A 21,813-nucleotide genomic window follows, 5' to 3' on the forward strand; every position below is an offset into this window, starting at 1 on the left:
CTCTCGAGCGTCTTTCTGGTTGCTCTCCAGATTACTCGGCACTTCGTTTATTTGGTTGCGTTTGCTACGTTCTTCTCCCTCCTCGCGATCGCACCAAGCTGACCGCTCAGTCTGTTGAGTGTGTTTTTCTCGGATACAGTGATGAGCATAAGGGCTATCGCTGTTGGGACCCCGTTGGTCATCGGATGCGCATCTCTCGTGATGTCACGTTTGATGAGACGCGTCCCTTCTATCCTCGTCCCACCTCGGGTACTTACCCGGTGGATGATATCTCTTTTCTTCTTTTTCCGGATGCACCCCCTGCTCTCCCGTCTCCTCCCCCTTCTAGTCCTGATGCGCCCCCTTCGGCGCCATCCTCTCCTCTGTCTAGTCCACCTAGTACTCCTCGTTCTCCGGCTTTGGATCCTTCTGATGTTGTCCCTTCTTCTGCTTCTTCTGATGAGTTGTCCTCTGCTGATGACCTTCCCCCTTCACGGCCTGTCCGTCAGCATCGTGCTCCAGCTCGTTACTCTCCTAGTCAGTATGGTCTCTCTGTCGTTTCCGAGCCGACTTCTTATCGGGATGCCGAGCGTCATCACGAATGGCAGCTTGCCATGGCTGAGGAGATCGCTGCGCTTGAGCGCGCCGGCACTTGGGATCTTGTTTCTCCACCTTCGGTGTTCGTCCTATCACGTGTAAGTGGGTCTATAAAATTAAGACTCGCTACGATGGATCTCTTGAGCGCTATAAAGCGCGTCTTGTGGCTCGTGGCTTTCGAGCGGGAGCACGTCCGTGACTATGATGAGACTTTTGCCCCTGTGGCTCATATGACTACTTGTGCGTACCCTTCTTGCTGTTGCTTACGTTCGCCGCTGGTCCGTCTCTCGGCTTGATGTTCAGAATGCTTTTCTTAATGGCGAGTTGAGTGAGGAGGTTTACATGCAGCCTCCTCCTGGGTATTCTGTTCCCGATGGGATGGTTTGTCGTCTTTGACGTTCTCTCTATGGTCTCAAACAGGCCCCTCGTGCCTGGTTTGAGCGTTTTGCCTCTGTGGTGACTGCTGCTGGTTTCTCTCCTAGTCTTCATGATCCAGCACTTTTTGTTCACACTTCTCCTCGTGGACGTACTCTTCTTCTTCTCTATGTTGATGATACGATCATTACTGGTGATGATCCTGAGTATATTGCCTTCGTCAAGGCTCGTCTTCGTGATCAGTTTCTTATGACTGATCTTGGTCCTCTTCGCTATTTTCTCGGCATTGAGGTTTCCTCCACTTCGATGGCTTTTTTATCTCTCGGGAAAAGTACATTCGGGATCTTCTTGCTCGTGCTGCTCTTGGGGATGAGCGCACGGTCGATACTCCTATGGAGCTTAATGTTAAGCTTCGTCCCTGCGATGGTGATCCTCTTCCCGATCCCACCCGATACCGCCATCTTGTTGGGAGTCTTGTTTATCTTCTTGTCACTCGTCCCGATATTTCTTATCATGTTCATATTACGAGTCGGTTTGTCTCATCTCCTACCACTTGTTCACTATAGTCATCTCCTCCGTGTTCTTCGTTATCTTCGTGGCACGATCACTCGTCGCCTTTTCTTTCCCCGTTCCAGCTCTCTCCGGCTCCACTTGCTATTCGGATGCTACATGGGCGAGTGATCCTACGGATCGTCGTTCGCTTTACGCTTCCTGTGTGTTTCTTGGTGGTTCGCTTGTTGCTTGGAAGACGAAGAAACAGGTCGCAGTTTCCCGTTCGAGTGTTGAGGCTGAGTTGCGGGCTATGGCTTTGTTGATTGCTGAGGTGACTTGGTTACGGTGGTTGCTTGCAGATTTTGGGGTCTCCGTTACGACACCCACTCCACTTTTGTACGACAGTACAAGTGCTATCAGTATTGCACGTGATCCGGTCAAGCATGAGCTGACCAAGCATATCGGTGTTGATGCTTTTTACACGCGTGCACAGGTACAGGATGATGTTGTTGCGGTTCATTATGCGCCTTCAAATTTGCAGTTGGTGGATTTCTTTACGAAGACACAGACTCGAGCGCAGCATGATTTCTTACTCTCCAAACTCAGTGTTGTGGATCCACCATGAGTTTGAGGGGGGTGTTAGATGTATATATCTGTATATTGTAGTTTCCCCATATGTTAGGGGGCTTTCTGCATATGTGCACATGTACATGTACTATATATTGTGGCATTTGGCCCCCTGGTAATACAACAAGCATATTGCCTTAACATGGGCCTCTTCAAAAATAAGTTCTTCGTTTCGTTGGTCATTCACAATAGTATTTGGAAGGCAGATCATCTAAAGAGAAGGGGTTTAAATAATTATAGGCTTTGCTCACTTTGCAAGCAAACTCAAGAATCGGCAGCTCATCTCTTCTCTCGATGCTGCTACTCCAAGAGGTTTTGGGATATGGTTAAGAGTTGGGTTGGGATTTGCTCCATCCGCACTCATTAGTGAGGAGTTGATACCTCCCTCAGGGAGTGGTGTGAGATTTATTTTTGATATGGGGAATGGAGCCTCAGCCTCTGCATCAAGCGATGCATACAACCTTTATTTACTATTAAAATAACAAAGCCTTGCAAAAGACATTACAAAGACCATACAAACCAAGACCACTAAAAACACCATCGAGCATGACGATGGCAGTTCATCTCCAGCTCCCCGACGAAACCTAGAAAACCCCAACCGGCCCATGCTAGCCAGAAGCCCAAAATCGCCAAGCATATCCACGAAACAGCGCCACCAATACACTCACTGTAGATGGCGTTGCCTCCACTTTCTTCCGCTAACCCATCTTTAGCGTGTAAATTGATGCGTAGACTCTCGCCACACCAGCCACCGACACCATCGTGGTGCCAAGTAGGACCACCTCCCTGCACACTAAACTGCAAAGCACGTCGCAGTTGCCGCAGGTACACCGGAACACCATGTTGCCAAGTACCACCAACAAACAACAACTTGAAGTCTCTGAAGGATCTGTCGTGCGTATCACATGATGAACAAGCATGACTCAGCGCAGCACCTGTCGGTTAGGCATGGCTTGACATCGCTGCTGAAGCTCCGTGCAAGACAAAGCCGCTCCACCTCCTGCCTCTGCCATCCAACGTTGCTCCTCAAACGATGCTCCCAAGAGAGAATGTGACACCGTTGCGCTGCCATCGTCCGATCCGGAAGCCAGACCATAGGGTTTCCCCCGGAGCAGCACGAGTGGGTCGACAATAGTTGCACAACAATGCCTTCATCAAGGAAACGACGTATAGCGCCGCCATCGCATGCCAAGACCGAAGTCGGCTCGGTTTTCACCAGCAACTTTGTCTCCCCGACTCGCCACCGGGACTAGATGACAGAAGGATCCGCCAAATCCAGCCACAAACCCCAGCCGACCACTTCCGGCGGAGGAAGAGACCAACATTGCCAAGCCAAGGGCCGCAACCCTAGGTATCCTCGTGGCGCGGAGTTGGACCAGAACGTCCTCCACGAAGCGCCACCTCCAGACGAGACAAACAAGAGACAACCGCCACAGGGCTAGGACCCACGAGCCCCGCACCAGCACTGCCCCCTCCTGCCAGCCGTCACCGGAGGGTCGCGATTCGATGTTGAAGATCTGCCGCGGTCTATCCGTCCCCACCACTGGCAAGGTCCAGTCAAATCCACTGACATGGATCTTCCCGTCGTGCTGAGGAGAAGCCACCGCCGCCGGCCGCCCAGGCATCATCGCTGGCGGCAGCGGAGCTAGTCTCGGGCAGGGGAGAGGCGGTGCCCCAGTGCGCGGCACCGCACGAGGACGGGTGCGTTAGGGTAGGGAGTGGTGGAAGATGATGTGACATGTCTTCCATAACCATGCTTGTTACTTGGACAATATGGAAGAAGCCGTAATCTATACTATTATACTGGAGTTGGTCGTAGGTCGTATAACGCGTTTGGTGAAGGAGATTCGGAGCATCCGGACCGTTAATCTAATCCGAGATCTCTTCGTTTGATCACTTTCCACTACTCCCGAATCAATCAAATTTAATTAGTTATAATCATATTTCCTTTCTGTACATTCAATCAGCCTTAATATGGCAAGTAATATCATCATGCATGCTGTTGCTAATTGACCTGAGCTCCACTTATTTTTCTCTCCCCAACACGAGCCGTGTGGTTCCCATCCATCCACAACAACATCTGTTGGATCCATCTAAAAAAATCGTTGGATCCCCACCATGCAACAAAAGCTCCTGGTCGGCGGTGTCACGGCCCCGTCCTTGCTGTCATGCCTCTAATCCTTGCTTCGATCGCTCTCACGCCATCTCTCGGACCGTTCCCGGTCCAGCCAGAATCTGTGCGCCACCGTAGAAGGAGGTCGCCGCCCCTCGCAGCATGTCTCCCCACTAGCAGTAGCCTCGCGTCCCCCGTACAAGCTACTCACCGCCGTCCGTACCAACTATGTGTTCCCGGCACCAGTCGCCCGCTGACGCCCGCACCACCCACTTCCGCCGCCGGGTCATTTGATTCCATCGCCTACCGCCTACCGGGAAGAGGCACCGATTCCACCGATGCACAGAAGTGGAGGCGGGCCGGCATGTCCTCTGAATACCGCACCGGCGGAACCTGCAGGAGACCCATGCTACTTCCCTGTCCATGAATGTGGCACCGTGCCGTGGATATTGGGGCCTTCGTCGACGGGTGAGATGCCGATACCGGAGAAGTAGGTCCTGCGCCCCTCCATCGCTTGGTGTCCTACCGCCTATGCCGTGTTATAGGTTGCAGGAGCGGGATCTTGGGCGCTGAATCTCCAGTGAGGTATGCACCAGACCAATCGCTTGATTCCCCTTCGCTCCAGACAAATAGAATGAAATCAATTCATTCTTGTTTATGTCTTTAGGCTATGAACATATTTGATCTTTTGAGGAAGATTAAATTATATGTTGGGTTAGCTATGCTTTGTTGCGTGCCCCGTCGATTACGATTAGGTGCTCGTCTTGTCCTGGATTGATTTCTTATGTATGTTTGCTTTTTTCCGCGACAAATTGTGTTCTAAATAATTCGTTTCTTGTAGATCTTCTTGCAGCTTGTAGGGCAGGATGAGGCTGGCAAACAAAAATAGGGAAACCAGGCGCCGCTGGGGCAACTACCGGCGGCAGGGCCTAGGGCTGGTCGCCGGGGAGAACGGGGCGGCACTGCTGGGGAAACGGAATTACTCTTTTGTCGATATACAAGAATATGCACGGTTGAATTTTTTGTGAAAACAAACGGGCACAACAATTATCTTCCGCCTGCTGAAGTTTCTTTTCACTTCTTTTTTGTTAAAACGAATGGACATGGCTTCTGTCTGCCATCAGTAAAAGCTTTTTTCACAGTTTTCTGTTAAAAGGAGCGGGCACGTCGATCCTTTTTTGTAAAGAGAATGGCACGCGGCTGCTTCCCGCTCAAACAACCTTACAACATCTACGCTCCCGTATCTAAAAAATATCGGATCAAGCGTTTGTGTTCGTCGCCACGTGATGATGGTTTTAGGCACTTTGTTTTTTAGTCGTGTCACCCAAACATAAATTCTAAAAACTTATATTGAACCAAAAACACTCAAATTTATTTAAATTTGTTATATATTACAAGAATTTGAATGAAAGCTGACTAAATTTAAACACTCAAATTTATTTAAATTTGTTATATATTACAAGGATTTGAATGAGAGCCGACTAAATTTAAACATAAAATAAACTAATGGCACCTGGGCGGCTGGAGTAGAAATTGTAGTCATCATCGTGCACAACATCCTACAGCGAGGATCGACATGCTCCTCCTTCACCGCACCACTGGGACTAGCCTTGTCGTCATCACACAGCAGGTCGATGAGCGGCATGCCGCTATCGCGGATGGATAAGGCAATCACATCCTCGATGTTCCACGCCCAAGCGTTGTGGTCGTTCATCGACGACATGAACGCGGTGTTGAGAACACCACCGTGTCATCGAGGTTGTTGCTCCTTGCGACGAGGCGTTGCCGGTGGAGGAGTGTCGACACCTCGTCGTCCTCTTCCTCCTTCACCTCCATCTTCGGGACGAGGAGGGTCGATGCTGCTATCGGAAGCCCGATGCTACTGCGGCGGCTCGTGGATCGTTACGTGTTGCCGATGACACATCTGCGTCGGGGTGTCGGCAACTCGTACTCCTCCTTCACCTCGTGCTTCGGCATGGAGTAGGGAGAGACACGGTAGGAGGAGGAGGATGATGTCGAGCGTGTCAGCCCTGACGATGAAGAATGGGAGGATGACGAACGTGAGGTCACCCCCCCTCGGAAGCCAAAGCAATGGTGATGGCAGCGGGGACGGCGGCATATCTTGCCCCGAGGCGTTGTTGCGGATGTCGTAGATGACGACAGAGAGGGTGCTGTTACGGATGTCGCCGATGAACGGGCATTTTGAATATTACACCACTGTTGTCTTTTCAGACTTGTCAAATCAAAAGGCATTGTGATAATCATTAATGAAGTATAATGCGTTCAAGTATTTCTGCAGGCCCCGCTAACTTTATTTTTTGTTTTGTGGTACATTCTGGATTGGATTTAGAGAGTCTCTGATATGCCTTTGTATGCTCTCAAATTTCTTTTAGAAATTCGATTCCTTACCAGCCAAAATAGTGGGAAGGTGATGATTTTCTGTCTTTTTCATATTTGTACATGTGTTGGATTACGTTTGTGTTCTTAGTTTTATTTGTAGTCACCGATAGCATATCCCTGTACTTCACTTGCATCCATGTATTGCATCACGTTTGTGTTCTGGTTTGCTTCTTGTTCTGGGGAGTAACTATGTAAAGTTGAAAATATTACCTTTTAAAATTTCTTCATAGGATATGAATCTTGTATTAGAATTTTAGATACACTTTTCTTGTTCTCATAGCTCTTTTATCTCTTTATACTAGAAGGATACCCTGCGCGTTGCTGCGAGAATCTTCTAAGAAATTATATTGTATAAATTAAATGGTATTATACACATGAACTATGAATTGTCTATAGAAATACGCAAGATTCAATTGGTCAAAATAGTTGAGATGCTAAATTTTATTTGCCTTTTTTTTTACATTTGATGGCTATAAATTCGTTATGTGCACAATTAAATGAAAGAATGGTGACATGGATAGCTTGATGCAAGGATACATCAATAATGAATGTTAGTGGGGATGATATGGATATTTAATTGGCTAATGGAATAGATGATGTGGATGGATTGCATGTAGAGATAGACTAACATTAATTGCAGTTAGTGTGGTTTTGCTTTATAAGAAGTATAGATTTGGATATACCTTTGTAACCTCTAGCTATTAACTACAATTTTCTTAGCTAATGCATTCTAACCTTGCATTGCCTATACTCATTTAGTTTTCATACTCATTGATAAAAAAGGGGGAAATCACCATGATATACTGGCCTACTATTGGGAGTTATTGCAAACACTATATGCACGTACTTCTACAGCCTAATAACTAAAACTTTGCTACAGTACACAATGAACCACTACTAGGTATATATGCAAATGAATGTGATATCCATGATTGAAGCATGACACTGAGATACATGTCGTATAAGCATAGGTCTTGTAGTAGTAATAAGCACACAAATAAAATTTTCAATATAAATACATGCTCTTTATTGTTTGGGCTCCTGCAGTAATTGGATTTCCACATGCTTGTTCTAGATTTTTTACTTTTTCCACTGAATTTTGATATTCTTGTGCATCATGTGGATTGAAGTTGAGATCAGTAACCACCATTCTTTAGATGGAGTGCCAACGACAAGATAGGGGAGACGGTAGGTGAGCTTCTTCTTTCACGCACTTTCTGGAGTTTTTTTGGACGCATGCTTGGCATATGCTTGTTATTGGGGTTGGACGCTAGCTCGACTTATCAATGGGATGTGCTTGTTGCAGTGTTGGAGCTAGAAGTCATGGGATGCATATAAGAAAAATTATAAGAGCCGTAGCAACGCACGGACATTCAACTAGTACAAGGTAATACAAGAGTTTTCAACAATAAGTCAGTGCCCCCAACCATCTTACTTCAAATCATTAAGGATGAGGTTAAGCTTTGAATCACCGCTGGTGCGAGAATTTGAGTTTTATAATAATGAAAGAGCGTTTTATTTTATCTTGTCAAGACTCTCTACTTATTTAATGAATCGGAGGTAAACCTTTTGCCCCCTCTTTAAAAAAATACTTTTCCAGCTATCACAACACGAAGAGTGCTAGTGAAAAACAAAATATGTTTAAATTCATTAAACTAGAGAAGTATTTATGGCCAGGGTGAGTACTAAATCAATGTGTTCGATGGAGTACTTGATCTCGTCCGGGAGATCGTCATTCTCAAACGTCAAACGACCGAACAGTGGATCCAAAATCAAAAGGTGAATCGAATAATTGTAGCAGCATATATTACGAGGAATGCAGTATATATGTATCCAAAATAAGCTGAGAACTCCAAAATAAGCAGCGGTACTGTAATTAACTCCTATAAACTCCTAACTAGAAGCAGCTATACATATGCGTGATCCATGCAGCAGTCGTCTATGAAGAAGCCGCCGAGAAGTCGACGTGGTAGACCTCGCTCATGTCCGGCTGGAAGAGTCCAAAGTACCGCTCCACGCCCTCGGGCTTCTGGTTCTCGTTGAAGATGGCGAAGATGTACGTCTCCACGGCCTTCCCTGGCCGCCGCGGCGTGCCGCGCCCGACGTGCCGGACAAGGTTGTTGACGTACGCCGCCGCGTTCTCCACGCTGGCGCCGTAGCCGCCGCCGCCGGACGGCCAGCCGGTCTCCGACACCACCAACTCGAGGCTCTCCCCGCCTCCCGCCTTCTCCACCGCTGCGTAGACCGCGTCGAGGATGGCGTCGAACATGTTGGCGTACTCCACCCCGTTGTCCGTCACGGCGACGGCGGCCGACGACGACAGCAGCGCGTAGTCGAGCGGCACTGACGAGGGGTCCGCCGAGTAGGCAAAGTACGGGTATACGTTCACCAGCAGCGGCGTGCCCCTCGACTTGAGGAAGGAGATGATCGGCTCGACCGCCGGCAGCGCCGCCTCGGAGAAGGCGCCCTGCGAGGGCGGGTACGAGGACCCCAGCACGGACGTCGCCACGGCGGTTGTTACCGGCACGCTGCTGAGCCCCGCAGCCTGGAGCGCGGCCTCGAGGTTCTGCATGGCGGGGAGCACGAGCGCGGCGGACTCCCCCGGGATGACCTCGTTGCCGGCGTTGATGTAGCGGAATTGCACGGAGCCGGCGAAGGGCTGCACGTAGGATTGGACCCACGACGCGGCGAAGGCGGCGTCGGAGGCGAGCGGGGAGAGGTGCTCGTTGAGCGTGCCGAGGACGACGCCGAGGCCCGAGCCGCGGAGGGCCTCGAGGACGGAGGTGTCCGGGTGGAAGAGCCGGACGTCGGTGATGTTGCGGGACTTGTACAGCTCCACCACCTTGTCCGGGGACGGGAGGTCGCTGCCGATCATGCCGTAGTTGACGCCGATTGCTTCGACTCCTGCACACAGCGACGCACAAACAGTAAGCACGAAGTCTTGATTAACACGATGTAATGATTGAACATATGTTTCCATCTTAATTATTTCAACTTCAGTAATTAATAACTCTAGTTTTTGCTGGTAAACTTTAGTAATAGCTCCAATTTGATTGAAAATTCTTTACCTAATGTCATTGCAAAGGATGGTGTCGTAGGAATGGAAGGAAGGCAGTAGCAATTGGCAATTCTTGTTACAATGGTACTATCCTTAATTAAGAGGTGCATTGTACTAGTGTACTTTAAATTGATTGCCTCTCCATAATCCCGACAGACATATTACCAAATATAGTTGAAACCACCGACATTGATGTCCAAATGTTGACAAGGAAATAAAGATGCCATTAAATGTACTAGAGAAACTAAGGGTAATGTACAAATAGAAATAGATATTCCAACCAATGCATACATGCATCATGAACAAAACCAATCAGCAACCTCCAACAGCAAGCAGCCATGCATAAACCAAGCGACAGTAATATACTCCTGATTAATTTTTCCAAGAATTAATAGACATGCTGATTCGGAGGCCTGGAGCTAAATATAAATCCTAAGGGATCGAGCAACATATCAAACGTTGGTTTTCATCTTTTCACTACAAACAGTTCCGTTTAACTTGTTCTCCTTAAGGAGAGATGCAAAATCAGACAAGGAAGCAGCTACCAGAGCTGCAAAAGGAAGCGGCTGTTTCAAGGAACGAAGACGCATGTTCTTATGACAAACGAGAGTAACATAATTCAGGCATGAAACTGGATATAAAGAGGAAGACCGGCCGACGTTTATAATGTAGCCGATGTTTAGCTATATCTTGGAGATTGTGCTTCCATATAGCCATAGGCCAGGCAGATCGTAAGGGTGGTAGACCGATGCGGCAAAAAATCAAAACAACATATCTGAACATAGCATCTAGCTCTGCCAGATGACCGGATGAGCGACGAAGCAACGTCGACGCAAACTGCCTAAACCCTAAATAGCACACAGAACAAAAATCTAATTAACACACCGATCGATGGCGCAAGCGCGCTTAGCCTAACTTGGTACGCCAGCAACGAATTAACATGGATCAATCAGCAGCTAGCAATCAAAAGCTATAACCAGAGGAGTAACAAACCTGTTAACAGCGATAGACATAGAGTACTCACCCGAGAGCGACGAGCAGAAGAGCTGCAGGCTGCAGGCAGCGGCAACCCAGAGCGCGATCGTGTTGCCTGCCATGCTCCGCAGCGGCAGAACGATGCGATGGGATGGGATGCTTTGCGCGATCTGCGTCTGTTTCGTCCTTCTTCGTCGTCGTCGGGCGGTCGATGCGATGGGATGGGATGCTTTGCGCGGTGCTGCTGCTCCAAATATATAGCCAGCCGCGGGTCGGGAATTTGGAATCGCGGCATGGGTATGGCAACCACCGGGAGGAGGATGGGATCGTGGTACGTGCGTGGGTACGTGCCCGTCCGCGTCATACGGACACCCAACGGGGCACGACCCATGGACGCGGCTACTACGTGAGTCGCGATGTGCGGGTAATGGACATGGACCAGTGAACCGACGGCCGACCCGTACGTGGTCGACGTCGCCATGCACGTTACTTCACAGGGTAGGAGGTGCGACCGTACCACGTGGCCTTTATTTTCTTTCCTTATTTTTCCTTCCTTCCATATAAAACGTGCCTCCATATTCTCATCATGTTTGGCCGAGGCTTAACTCCGCCGTGACCATCAATGGTTGTTAGGTTTTTCGGAAAGGAAACAACACCCTGCAGGTACACTTCTTCCTTTCGGAAGACGAACACTTTCCTGCGATTGGACCTTCTACCCATTGTCAAGAAACCCATCGATCCTAGTTACTATACGAATGATCGATACGAATACAATTGATTTTGTGGGCGGCAAAAGAAAGTATGGCCGTTCATCGTTGATGGCACCTCGCGATATGTGCTATGTCTGTGCCATATTTTTTGAAATGCATCACATCGATGCGGCATCTTTTTTGAACCTACTCCCGTTAACGTAAATCTTTGCGGTTTTCAGTACATTGCTCATATATTCAACATGAGTTCCGACTATTTCATTTATTTTCCAATCAAACTAATGTTAATTAATCTCGGTTCGTAAAAACGATAATATATGCAGTACGTACGTGGAGCGGCGATTTGGCTCCCGGGAGCATTTGCTCCCGGTTTTTTCGAAAAATTAAAACAAATCGAAAACTTGTCAAAAAATTCCGAAAAAAATCATGCAGGTACCTGACCATGGCACGCACCACCGTGTAAAATTTCGTTGCAAAATGTCATTGTATGCGCCCTGGACAAAAATGACAAATTTCTGACATGAAATGAGATCCAAAAATATGAATCTCAGATCTGGAAATTTGTCATTTTTGCCAGGACGCATACGATGACATTTCGCAGCGACATTTCACAAGGTGGTGCGTGCCATGGTCAGGTACGTGCATGATTTTTTTCGGAATTTTTTGAAAAGTTTTGAAAAACAAAATTTGCTCCCCAAAAATCCGGGAGCAAATGCTCCCGGGAGCCAAGACGAATTTCCGGTACGTATTTCATTACAGTTTTATGTAATATCGGTGATGTACCAAATCGATCCGAAAAAGTTAGTACATATCATGACTCGCAAAGCGCCAACAACGGTGGGATGTTGGCGGTCGGCTAGCGGAAACCATGCTCCTCCAACCTACAGTATTTGTTTGAACCTTGTCGACATTTCTTGTCAACCACACTACCTTCCACCCCTTTCTTCCTTGGGGGGGGGGGGGCATTGGCCCCCTGGCTTGCATGTTTATAAGATTGTTGTCATTACGAATATTCACAAGATTAGGATACTTAGTGATACCTCTGTTTTATGTAGTGTTTTCTAAGGTACGAGAGCCTTCCGGCGGCTGAGAGGAACGCGCGCGAAGCCAGCGTGCGGGAGTTTTTTGGTAGACAGACGGCGGCAAGGAACTTCCAGGACATCTCTCAAGCGTTGTAGTTTCTTTCGCTACTGTAACTAGCATGAACTCTGAAACTTTTCCATACAAGCTTGTCTCTCCTCTTTCCACTCAGATTTAAGCTCTTTTTATGCGATGAATGGTACTAGTTTTTTCGTATCATGTTAGCTGCAGCAATCAATTTTATATAGTGCTTACAATATCAAGAAACTTATGTTTACTTGACAATTTACATGCCTATATGCGCGTAAAGAAACTAGCCCATGATGCAGTTGGATGGGATGCTCTCCCAGACACATCAGATACACAACCGCCGCAATCCACCTCGTGAAAAGAAGAGAAGAGATTCAGAGAAAAACAACTCATGCCTCGATCTTCGCTGTGATTCTCCTCTTCAACCTCCATCATTCCCCCATCATAGATGTTGCATATATATAGAGAGATTCACCTGTGTGAACACTATTTGCACCAAGACTTGAGATTGAGTTTGGTTTGGTTCTTATTATTATTGTAGCTTGCTACGATGGTAATATCGAGACAAACCCTAATTCCATTATCATTATGCATTTCCGTTATTCTTCTCTCATGTGCGAGTAAACCCCCTTAGGCGTGGGAGATGTAAGTGATTTGTAAGATGTGATGTGCCTTAATTTTATGTCGTACGATCCAAAGACCTACATAGGTAAGAACTAACTGTCTAGCAATTCCACGACCTACTAGTGACAGTTTAGATATCACAAAAAACGTAAACAATTCTAGAATAACGAGAAACCATAAACTGTAATGTGTTGGTCTGGTCTCATGACCTTAATTAGTCGCGTGGGCCATGTGTCTATGGTAACAGGTGAAAAGACAATAGTGTCAGTTGATCCCAGCATGGAGGAGATTGATTACTGCCGAGGTTGCTTGCCTACTTGTATCACAATAAGAGGGGTAATCACATACTTATTTTCACTCATCATTACTTCATCAGGCACATTCACTATCACCATGAACTGAATCTCTCCGCGTCTAATCTCTCCTATGCAGAAAACTCTAACCAAATTTCGTTACTTTTATTTACGTCAATTACTTTTTATTTTACTCCCAATAATCTTTCCAGCAAATCATTTCTCATTCACCAATTTCATTTTCAATACTTGCAGTCGATTCATTAAAACTAGAGACAATTTGGGTGCAATAGAAACGCCCACACAATAATCACTTGCTTATGCTCCTACATCGAGATTTGATATAAAACTGGAATAGTACTTCCGAATATATGCCCTCTGACAAAACTATGTTCTTGGAGGTCATCACTTAGGAAATTTAGCTAAGGGATTCTTTATCTCTCTATACTAAGGGTCTCTCTATTTTTCTCATTGTGTAAATATTCTTTTTGATCAAATTTTTTTGGTTTTACAATTAAATAGGATTGAAGAGGATAAAATAGTCAAATCCCTTGTTTTCCTATTTCTGTTTAAGAATCCCACCAATAAAAAAATTCCTTGAGTTTCTAACTAAAAAAATTGAAGTTTTAACCAAAGGGAGAAAATTTCAACCAAAAGATGCTCCAACTATTCCATATTAGTCCGCATATAAGGATTAGTCAAAATCGAACTTCATAAAATTTGACCGTTTATATGATAAAGATATTAAAATTTACCATATTAAATCGACATTATTAGAATCATAGTGCAATATACTTTCATATTATATATAACAATGCAAATTTGCTATCTTCGGAGACAGATGCGCATAGGGCACGAGCCGTTCGTTATTGTTTTGTGATTTGTGTTGCCGTTTCCTGCCGTTGGCATCCGTTTTACCGTCTGAGAAGAAATCCTACCCATGCCCAACTCAGCTACCATTGCTGACAAAGAAAAAAACCAGAAAAATAAGCATTCGTTTTCTACTCCACCGTGCTACTACGAAAAAAGGGCACCGCTGCCTAGCTCCACGAATGCTAAGTGAACGGCAGCGACCGGGGCACCTGCGGTGGCGGCGATCACCTCCATCTCTTACTTGGTGTGGCCGTCGATGACAGATGCCATCCCGCGGTCCTGGTCGATCTCAACGACGAACATGGCCATGCATGGCGGGCTGCAGTCCCTGATCGTTGACCAATACCGTGTGCGCGTAGGGAGCACAAACGTCCTATAGGGCATCTCCAGCGGATGGATTCTTAGGGTATCTACAACGGCGCGACGCATTTCGGACACCCAAAATGTCCGCGAGTATCCGTTTACGTCGTCTGGCGGACGCAAAAATGGTCGCGCGTCCGTTTGCGTCTGGAGCTGGCTCCAGCGGGGCGACGCATTTTCGGCGCAGACCAGGTTTCAAAAAAAGATGAACTAGCATCAACTTTGCACGAAATTACAGCCGCAAATTGAGGTCTGCAATATGTTCATCACATTTTACACAAGGTAGGGCACAAAGTGGAGCAAAAGGGGCATAACAAGGCCTGAACAGCAATAAAAAAAGTCCAAAAGGAGGCCAATGTGCTGGGCGCATGGCGATGGCGATCAGGCGTCTCGCGCGTGGATTTCGACACGCCTTTATGAACCATGCCCTGTTGTCGTCGTCGCCGCCGCTCAAGTCGGCAAGCATGATCCTTGTGTCTTCTGCACGTAATTTAGCCTCGGTGTCTACCTTTTTGGCCTCGACGTCCAGCCTTTGGACCTCAATGACCTCCTTCGCGAGGTTGTGGTAGATGGCAGCTGCAGCCTCTTTTTTCAGACGCCTCTTCTTGTCCCTAGCAGCCATGGCGGCACGGTTGTCGGCCATTATCTTCTCCATGCTCTGGGTGAACGCAATGACCTGTGCCTCCTGGACAAGATCGGCCTTGGTAGCCTTATGGCCTCGTGGACGAGGTGGAAGGGCTGCACGATGATGAGGACATCCCATCTCTTGATACAACCGTTGTACCTACAGCCACACAAATACAAGGACCAATCACTCGAGCTCGTGCCAAACAACTTAACTATTAGGTACTTTCGTTTCTTGGAACTATTCCTCACATGCATGAGAATATGATGCTGCCTAAATCAGATATGTTTGTTACTCTTAGGAATGATGGACCAAGCATGGATGAGGAGGATAAGCATTGGAGCATGATCACGCATGAAGGAGATGGCAGCAAGCATTTGAGGATTGAAGATGACGCCGCAAGTGGAGATTTCAGAACTTTGAAGCCACCGTAAGAAGAGATGAAGACATGGACGAAATATAGAGTTTCCCACTTCATAACGTCCATAGCATGTTATGGTGCTGCGTCACCTTTAGTTTTGGGCCAGGCCCATGTCATTTTCGCAGGAATTAAGTCAGCCACTTTTTAGAGTCCGTATTGAAGGGGGAAAGGCCTTTGGGTTTGGTTCGGCCACCATATGTATGGCTGGCCGAAACCCCACCTTTTCCTCCTTTAAATACCCCCATAGCCGTCACGTTTAGACTCGGATTTTGATTAGACTAAAAGTTAGCCATTGTTGCAACTCTCGTGTACTTCTTTTGAGGCCAACGCCCAGAATAAGACCGACTATTCAGAATCCCACCTTTTTCAATAAAGCTTTCATCTATATCTGCAATATTCTGATTGCAATATTAGTTCTTACTTGTTCTCGTTTTCAGGTAGGAATTAAGACCCTCGCTGGTCAGACTGATCGCGCATCTGCAAGATCAGTAACTCCCGGAGATTGTCCTAGCAATTGCATTGGCGCACGAGTTTTGCACGTGTAGTTGGATCGTCAAGCACGAACTCCACCAACAAATCGATCTATCCACGTCTCATCGAAAGATCGGCCACCTTTGCCCTATCAGACGGCCTTGATCGTCGACTTCGCCGTCGAGGTTGATCGCTGTCCCATTCCTCACAGCTTCGTTGTACGATCTAGTTTGAAATTTCGCGCGAGGAATGGCCAGTGGCGGGAATAATATCGGCCTCCTTGCCACTGACGCGCGGGTCCTCTGTCTTTTTCGCGGACACTCCGCGCGACCGCCGAGCGTCCGTGGAGACGCAAACCTGACGCATATTTGGGCCAGGTTTGCGTCTCCGCGGACGGCCCAGTCACGTAGTCGCCCTGCTGGAGCAGACCACAGACGCATTTCCAGTCACGAAAAACACAAACGGTCGCTCATCGTCCGTTTGTGTCACGCCGCTGGAGATGCCCTTATGCGTTACCACCGTAGGCAGCCCACTATTTTTCCTATATACATTTCTTTTTTGGCAGCTTTGCTTATATACATTTTTTTGACAATCAATATCATATATTTATAGTAACAAATAGTATCATAGATGTTCTATTTTAACGATATATACTTAGTCAAACATTACGAAAATTAATTTTGACAAAGCTCGGATATTCCACAAGGTTCGCCGGCCCGCCGCCTGGGGAGTGAAACCCACGGAAAGCTGAGTTGGGCGATGTGAATGCCTTCCGACCGGGGAAAGACATATCTATCGCAGTATCGCCCCTTAGTGGGGGCTAGTACGCCCCACCCGCTAACGGGGCGATTTAGGCCACGACCCGTTTCGGTTTCTCCAGTTTTGTGAATCTTTTGGAAGGTTTCGTTGATTTTTTCAGGTTTTATTGGTTTTCGTTTGGTTTTTCTGTTTTTTTATTTTTTTATTTTTCTGTTTTTAAACAAATTTTAAATTCGAGTAATTTTTTAAAAAGCAATTTTTAAATTCGAGAAAATTTCAAAGTTAAGCAAATTTTAAGGTCGAGCAAATTTTAAAATTGAGCAAATTTTAAATTCGATCAAATTTCAAAATTGAGAAAATTTAAAGTTCGAGCAAATTTCGAAGTTAAGCAAATTTTGAATATAAGAAAATTTCAAATCTAAACAATTTTCACTTTTCAAATTTGAACATTTTTCTTTTGATTTATTTAAATTTATTTTAAAATAATTTTATATCTAAATGAAAAAATCAGATTAAGATTTTTTCAAGGTTTTTTTTTATAAATGGGATTGCAACTAGTGGACCCGGGTCTCTCCAATCGTGGTTCAGTGTTGCAACCACCTGGGCTACACATAGATTGTTGTTTGGAAGAGGAAAAATATGTACTTAGTTTTTTTGGGATTGGATCCATCTACCCATGCTTAGATGGGTAGCTGGATCCATCTACCCACACTTGCAAAACCAAAAGATTCTAACTGAGAACATTGAGGCTTGCCTTACTAATTATGCAGTTTATCACATGTCCATGAGGCTCTTTCACCAGACAAACACTGAAAATTTGAAGAAACCAATCAGGGTTTTTTCTGGGCTGGTAATAGTGGCTAAAGGAAATGTCACTTGGTTTAAATGGAAATATATCTTTAAGGAAATCATATGTGTTGCACTTTTGGACTCTCTTAAAACTAAGAATCAATGTCTAAGATATTTTTCTTCTGTTGCAATCCACTTGCTACTGAAAAATAGGAACCCACTTGTAACTAGAAAAACACTCACTCTAACCCACTTGCAATTCACATCGCACACAAATCACGATGAAAATCTAACTATCTTGGATTTTATTTTTTCGAGAAGAATGTAGATCTATCATAGAAATTCAGAAGAAGTACAAAGCACCTCAAACATAATAAAAATTACATCGAGCTTCTTGAACCACCTAGCAATTACTACTTCCCGCCAGAGCGAACCGTCGACGCGATGTTCTCGATGCTCCCCTAGCGGAGTCGACCCGACGTTGTTGATGACAGCCGGAAAGTCTTGGTAGACATATCCCTAAGGCCCGGCACCCAGAGTCGTAGTTATCACCATTGAACTCTTCAATTGATCCGAATCTTTTGACACCAAACATACATGCTTAGACTGAACGAGATCCACCATTCCATGGAAGCAACGACTAGACGGATCCCCGTCCTCCTTAATGCCATAAGCGAGATCACCGCCGACGAGGTGGGTGACGAGGCGGGTATACCTTATTCTTGTCCCGCGCAGCGCCACCATAGCCACCATAACGTCGCTTCCGGTTGACCAATCTCTAATTCTAGCGCCGAGCGTAGATCCAAGGCGGCAAGCAGAGGAGGTAGAGACCCGTCGATTCACGGCCGGAGACGGTGAAGACGGGAATATGGCGGCGGCAGCTAGGGTCTGCCGCCTGTCTTTTCTCACGCGAGGAAACGAGTATATGACGACCGTGGAGTTGACCGAGCTCTAAAAAAAATTCAGCCCACCGAGAACTAGCAAAACCGATATAAAAAGAACAACGGCATACGTTTTGATAGTGATCAAATCTCATCTTGCCAATTAATTTGTTGGCGATAACAAAATATGCGTGTGGCACCAAAAGTGTTTCACGTGAAGTTTAACATGTAAATGGCAGCAGCGGTTGGCACACGCATTTCCAAGAAGGGTTCATTGGAAGGGAAACAAAATTATGGCAAAATGCAAGATGTGGTCTAAGGAAGTTGCGTGGATGCTTCGGTGTCTAGAGTCTAGACTGATGAGGAGAACGCGTTTTCATTCAGACACGATTTTATGTCTCGCTCACGAGAGACGAGTAGCATGTAAAAGGAATGCTCGTCGATTTAGCTTCGTCCAAAAAAAGAAAGGAAGGAAGGACCGCTCATCGAATCGGTGCAGTCGTTCATCAGTCATCACTGGGCGTTGCAGGGTTGCTGCAGCTTGTAACCACGGAGAACACTTCCACCGTCTCCATGGCCATGGCGACTGCCTGCGCGTTCTTCTCCGTCGCCGTGGTCGCCGTCTTCGCCTCAATGACGTTCCTGGTGCTGAGTATTTACGTCGACAAGGGCACCGTCCAGCTGCGCGTCCCGACCAGCTATGCTCTGGTCGACTGCTCCCCGCCGCCGCCGCCATCATCAGCCGCAAGGAACAGCAGCGCCTTCCGCAAAAGCCTCCTCCCGCTCCTATCCGCCCTGCCCGCCGCCGCCGCGCCGCGTGGATTCGCCTCGCTTCACTCCGACGACCACAGCGCCTTCGTCCGTGGCGTCTGCCTCGGTTTCGACCGCACCAACAACTGCCACGCGTGCCTCGCCGCGGCCGCCGAGAACCTCACCAGCAACTGCCTCGGCGCGAGCCGCCGCGGCGGAGCTTGGAGGAGCGAGAGCTGCTTCTTGGCCTACGCCGACACGAACACCACCTCCGCGCGGGAGGACGCCTTCCGTGACGTCGTCTTCTCCGGCGAAGACCCGGGAGGGGACCCCAACTGCTTCGACACGCGGAAGCTCGTCGCGCTCGCGCGGTCCATGGCGCGGCGACGCGCCGCCAAGGCCTTGGGGGCGCATGCGTCCATGGACGCGTCCGCTCTAGCGAGGAGTGTCGCCCCCGTGAAGAACACGGCGGTGCGCGTGTTTCCGGACGTCGCAACCGTGGAGACCAGGGTTCGCGTGCTGGCGCAGTGCGCGCGGGATCGCGGCCGCTCGGCGGAGTGTGCACGATGCCTGGGCGAGGCGGCGCGGCAGGTGCCGGCGTGCTCCTGGGGCCTCGACGGCGCGCCCGTGCGCGTGGCCGACGTCGTCGGATACAGCTGCTTCCTGCGAGTGGAGACGTTGGTTAAGCCGCAGCGCGTGGTGACATGGCTGGGTGAGTACTTCTCCTTGTACTCATTGTAGTTCTTGCAAGATCATGGCAATTTCTAAGCTGTTATCTCCTAGCATGGCCATCTCTAAGTTGAAGATCGTCGATGCATGCAGGCGAATCTTTGACTATGGCATGGTACGTCACGATGGCGCTCGAAATGTTTGCAGCAATTCTGGGTCTAGTAGCAATAGCAACAGGTGCGTCCCCTGTTTCCACATCTACATTCATGACTGCCAACCAGTCTGTCATTTCATTGCTGAGCACAGCCTAATCTAAAAAAAAAACAGCAGGTGCTTTGCAAGAGAACGCACCTGCAAATTGAGGGGACGCTTGCCGGATCTGATCGTCACCATGTTTCTGTTTCACCGGCCGTGTGCAGATCGACCATCGTCCATCGATGCTTTCGTAGTAGCTATTGCAAACCTGCGCTGGCTCTGTCGTCGTCCCGGGTGATAAACCCATGTACTGATTGACGACTTCATATCTTGAATTCGTTGATAACTGCCATGTATGTTCCCAAGTTTTCCTTCAACTGCAGTCTCTACTTGCTGTGTTTTGCATACCTGCAGCGTGGTTGTTGATTTCTGCTTGTTTTCTACTAGTAAGAAATTTGCATCTGGTATCCATGCCTAAATCGGTGTACATCGTGAATGGCTGAATTATTATTTTTGAACGAGGGAATGGCTAAATGAATAGAAGGTACTAGATGATTCCCCGCGCGTTGCTGCAGAAATATTAGACATAACTAATATTGTCAGCATGCAGTTTCTGTTGATAATTAGAAATTTAACAGGTCCAAGAAAATTTTACGATTGTTTCTTTGTGCATATTTAGTGAGAATTTAATCTCCACTCAGATTGATATATATATATTGTAGTAGGTACCCAGTGGTACAGTAGAACATTCTTATGATAATTTTTACATGTATAAGAGACCAACATTGCAGAAAGAACAACCCAAAAACAGTCACGTTGCTTCATAACACTGATGAAAAAATAGTTGTCCTCTAATACTATTTTTACTAATAGTAGTCCTCTATCAAGTTTTTCTTTCTACGGACATCACTATTAAAAATATATTTTTTGCTAAATAAAAGAAAGTATGTCTAGTGATACGGCTAAAAAATGCATGCTCTTAGTATGTATTACTTAGAGAAAACGCATAAATATGGAGTAGTATAATTACCTCAACAGGAGGTTGTTGATGCCTCCAGAACGGAACTTGGGGTTTACTAAAAGAATACAGATGATGGCAGAAACAACCGTGCACACATCTAAAAAAAAAAAGAAACAATCGTGCAAAATCCTCTATTGGGAGCTCCGAAAGCACACATAAAAGAGAAAAGATGCACATGGAGTGGAGATTCTTGGAGCAAAAATGCACTACCACACGAAGGAAGAGGAGAAGAGGGTTTTTTTTGGCTAGGTTGGGGCAGCTAAATGAAACAACGATTTAATGAGATAAAATCTTTGCCAACTTTTGAGATGACTTCGTCGGGATCGTGGGGGAGAGGAAGCGATATAGTGTCATGTTATAGAGAGCAGAGTAGACATCAATAACTGCAAAAGCTGTTCTCCCGATCGGTGCGATACAGAAGCTGAATGTAATGAAAATTGTCAAAGCTGAACGGAATAATTGACCAAAATAATGAACGATTGCAAAAAAAAATTTGCTGATGTGGCAGATTGCTGAGGTGAATAGGCTACATGTTGTGATAAATATGTTAGTGGAGCTGCGCCGATGACTTAAAACGAGTGCACATTTTCCAAACTCACGATCTGGATCGTGCATGTGCGAGACGCACAATGTAGCAACTCCAACC

The 21,813-nt window shown here is 46.9% G+C and overlaps 2 protein-coding genes across 2 annotated transcripts; one reads left to right on the plus strand and one right to left on the minus strand.

Annotated features, from left to right (window-relative positions):
• Nucleotides 1–8,522: 8,522 nt before the first annotated feature.
• Nucleotides 8,523–10,738, minus strand: LOC124662891 (putative glucan endo-1,3-beta-glucosidase GVI). Its single transcript, XM_047200673.1, has 2 exons — nucleotides 10,666–10,738; nucleotides 8,523–9,487 (listed from the first exon to the last, which is right to left on the minus strand). Exons 1-2 carry the CDS (start codon nucleotides 10,736–10,738, stop codon nucleotides 8,523–8,525), a joined length of 1,038 nt encoding a protein of 345 aa, XP_047056629.1.
• An 8,367-nt stretch (nucleotides 10,739–19,105) lies between these two features.
• LOC124662892 lies at nucleotides 19,106–20,262 on the plus strand. Its single transcript, XM_047200674.1, has 2 exons — nucleotides 19,106–19,994; nucleotides 20,105–20,262. Exons 1-2 carry the CDS (start codon nucleotides 19,106–19,108, stop codon nucleotides 20,260–20,262), a joined length of 1,047 nt encoding a protein of 348 aa, XP_047056630.1.
• The last annotated feature ends 1,551 nt before the right edge of the window (nucleotides 20,263–21,813 follow it).

This window comes from Lolium rigidum, chromosome 6, assembly GCF_022539505.1.
Source record: "Lolium rigidum isolate FL_2022 chromosome 6, APGP_CSIRO_Lrig_0.1, whole genome shotgun sequence".
NCBI lineage: Eukaryota > Viridiplantae > Streptophyta > Magnoliopsida > Poales > Poaceae > Lolium > Lolium rigidum.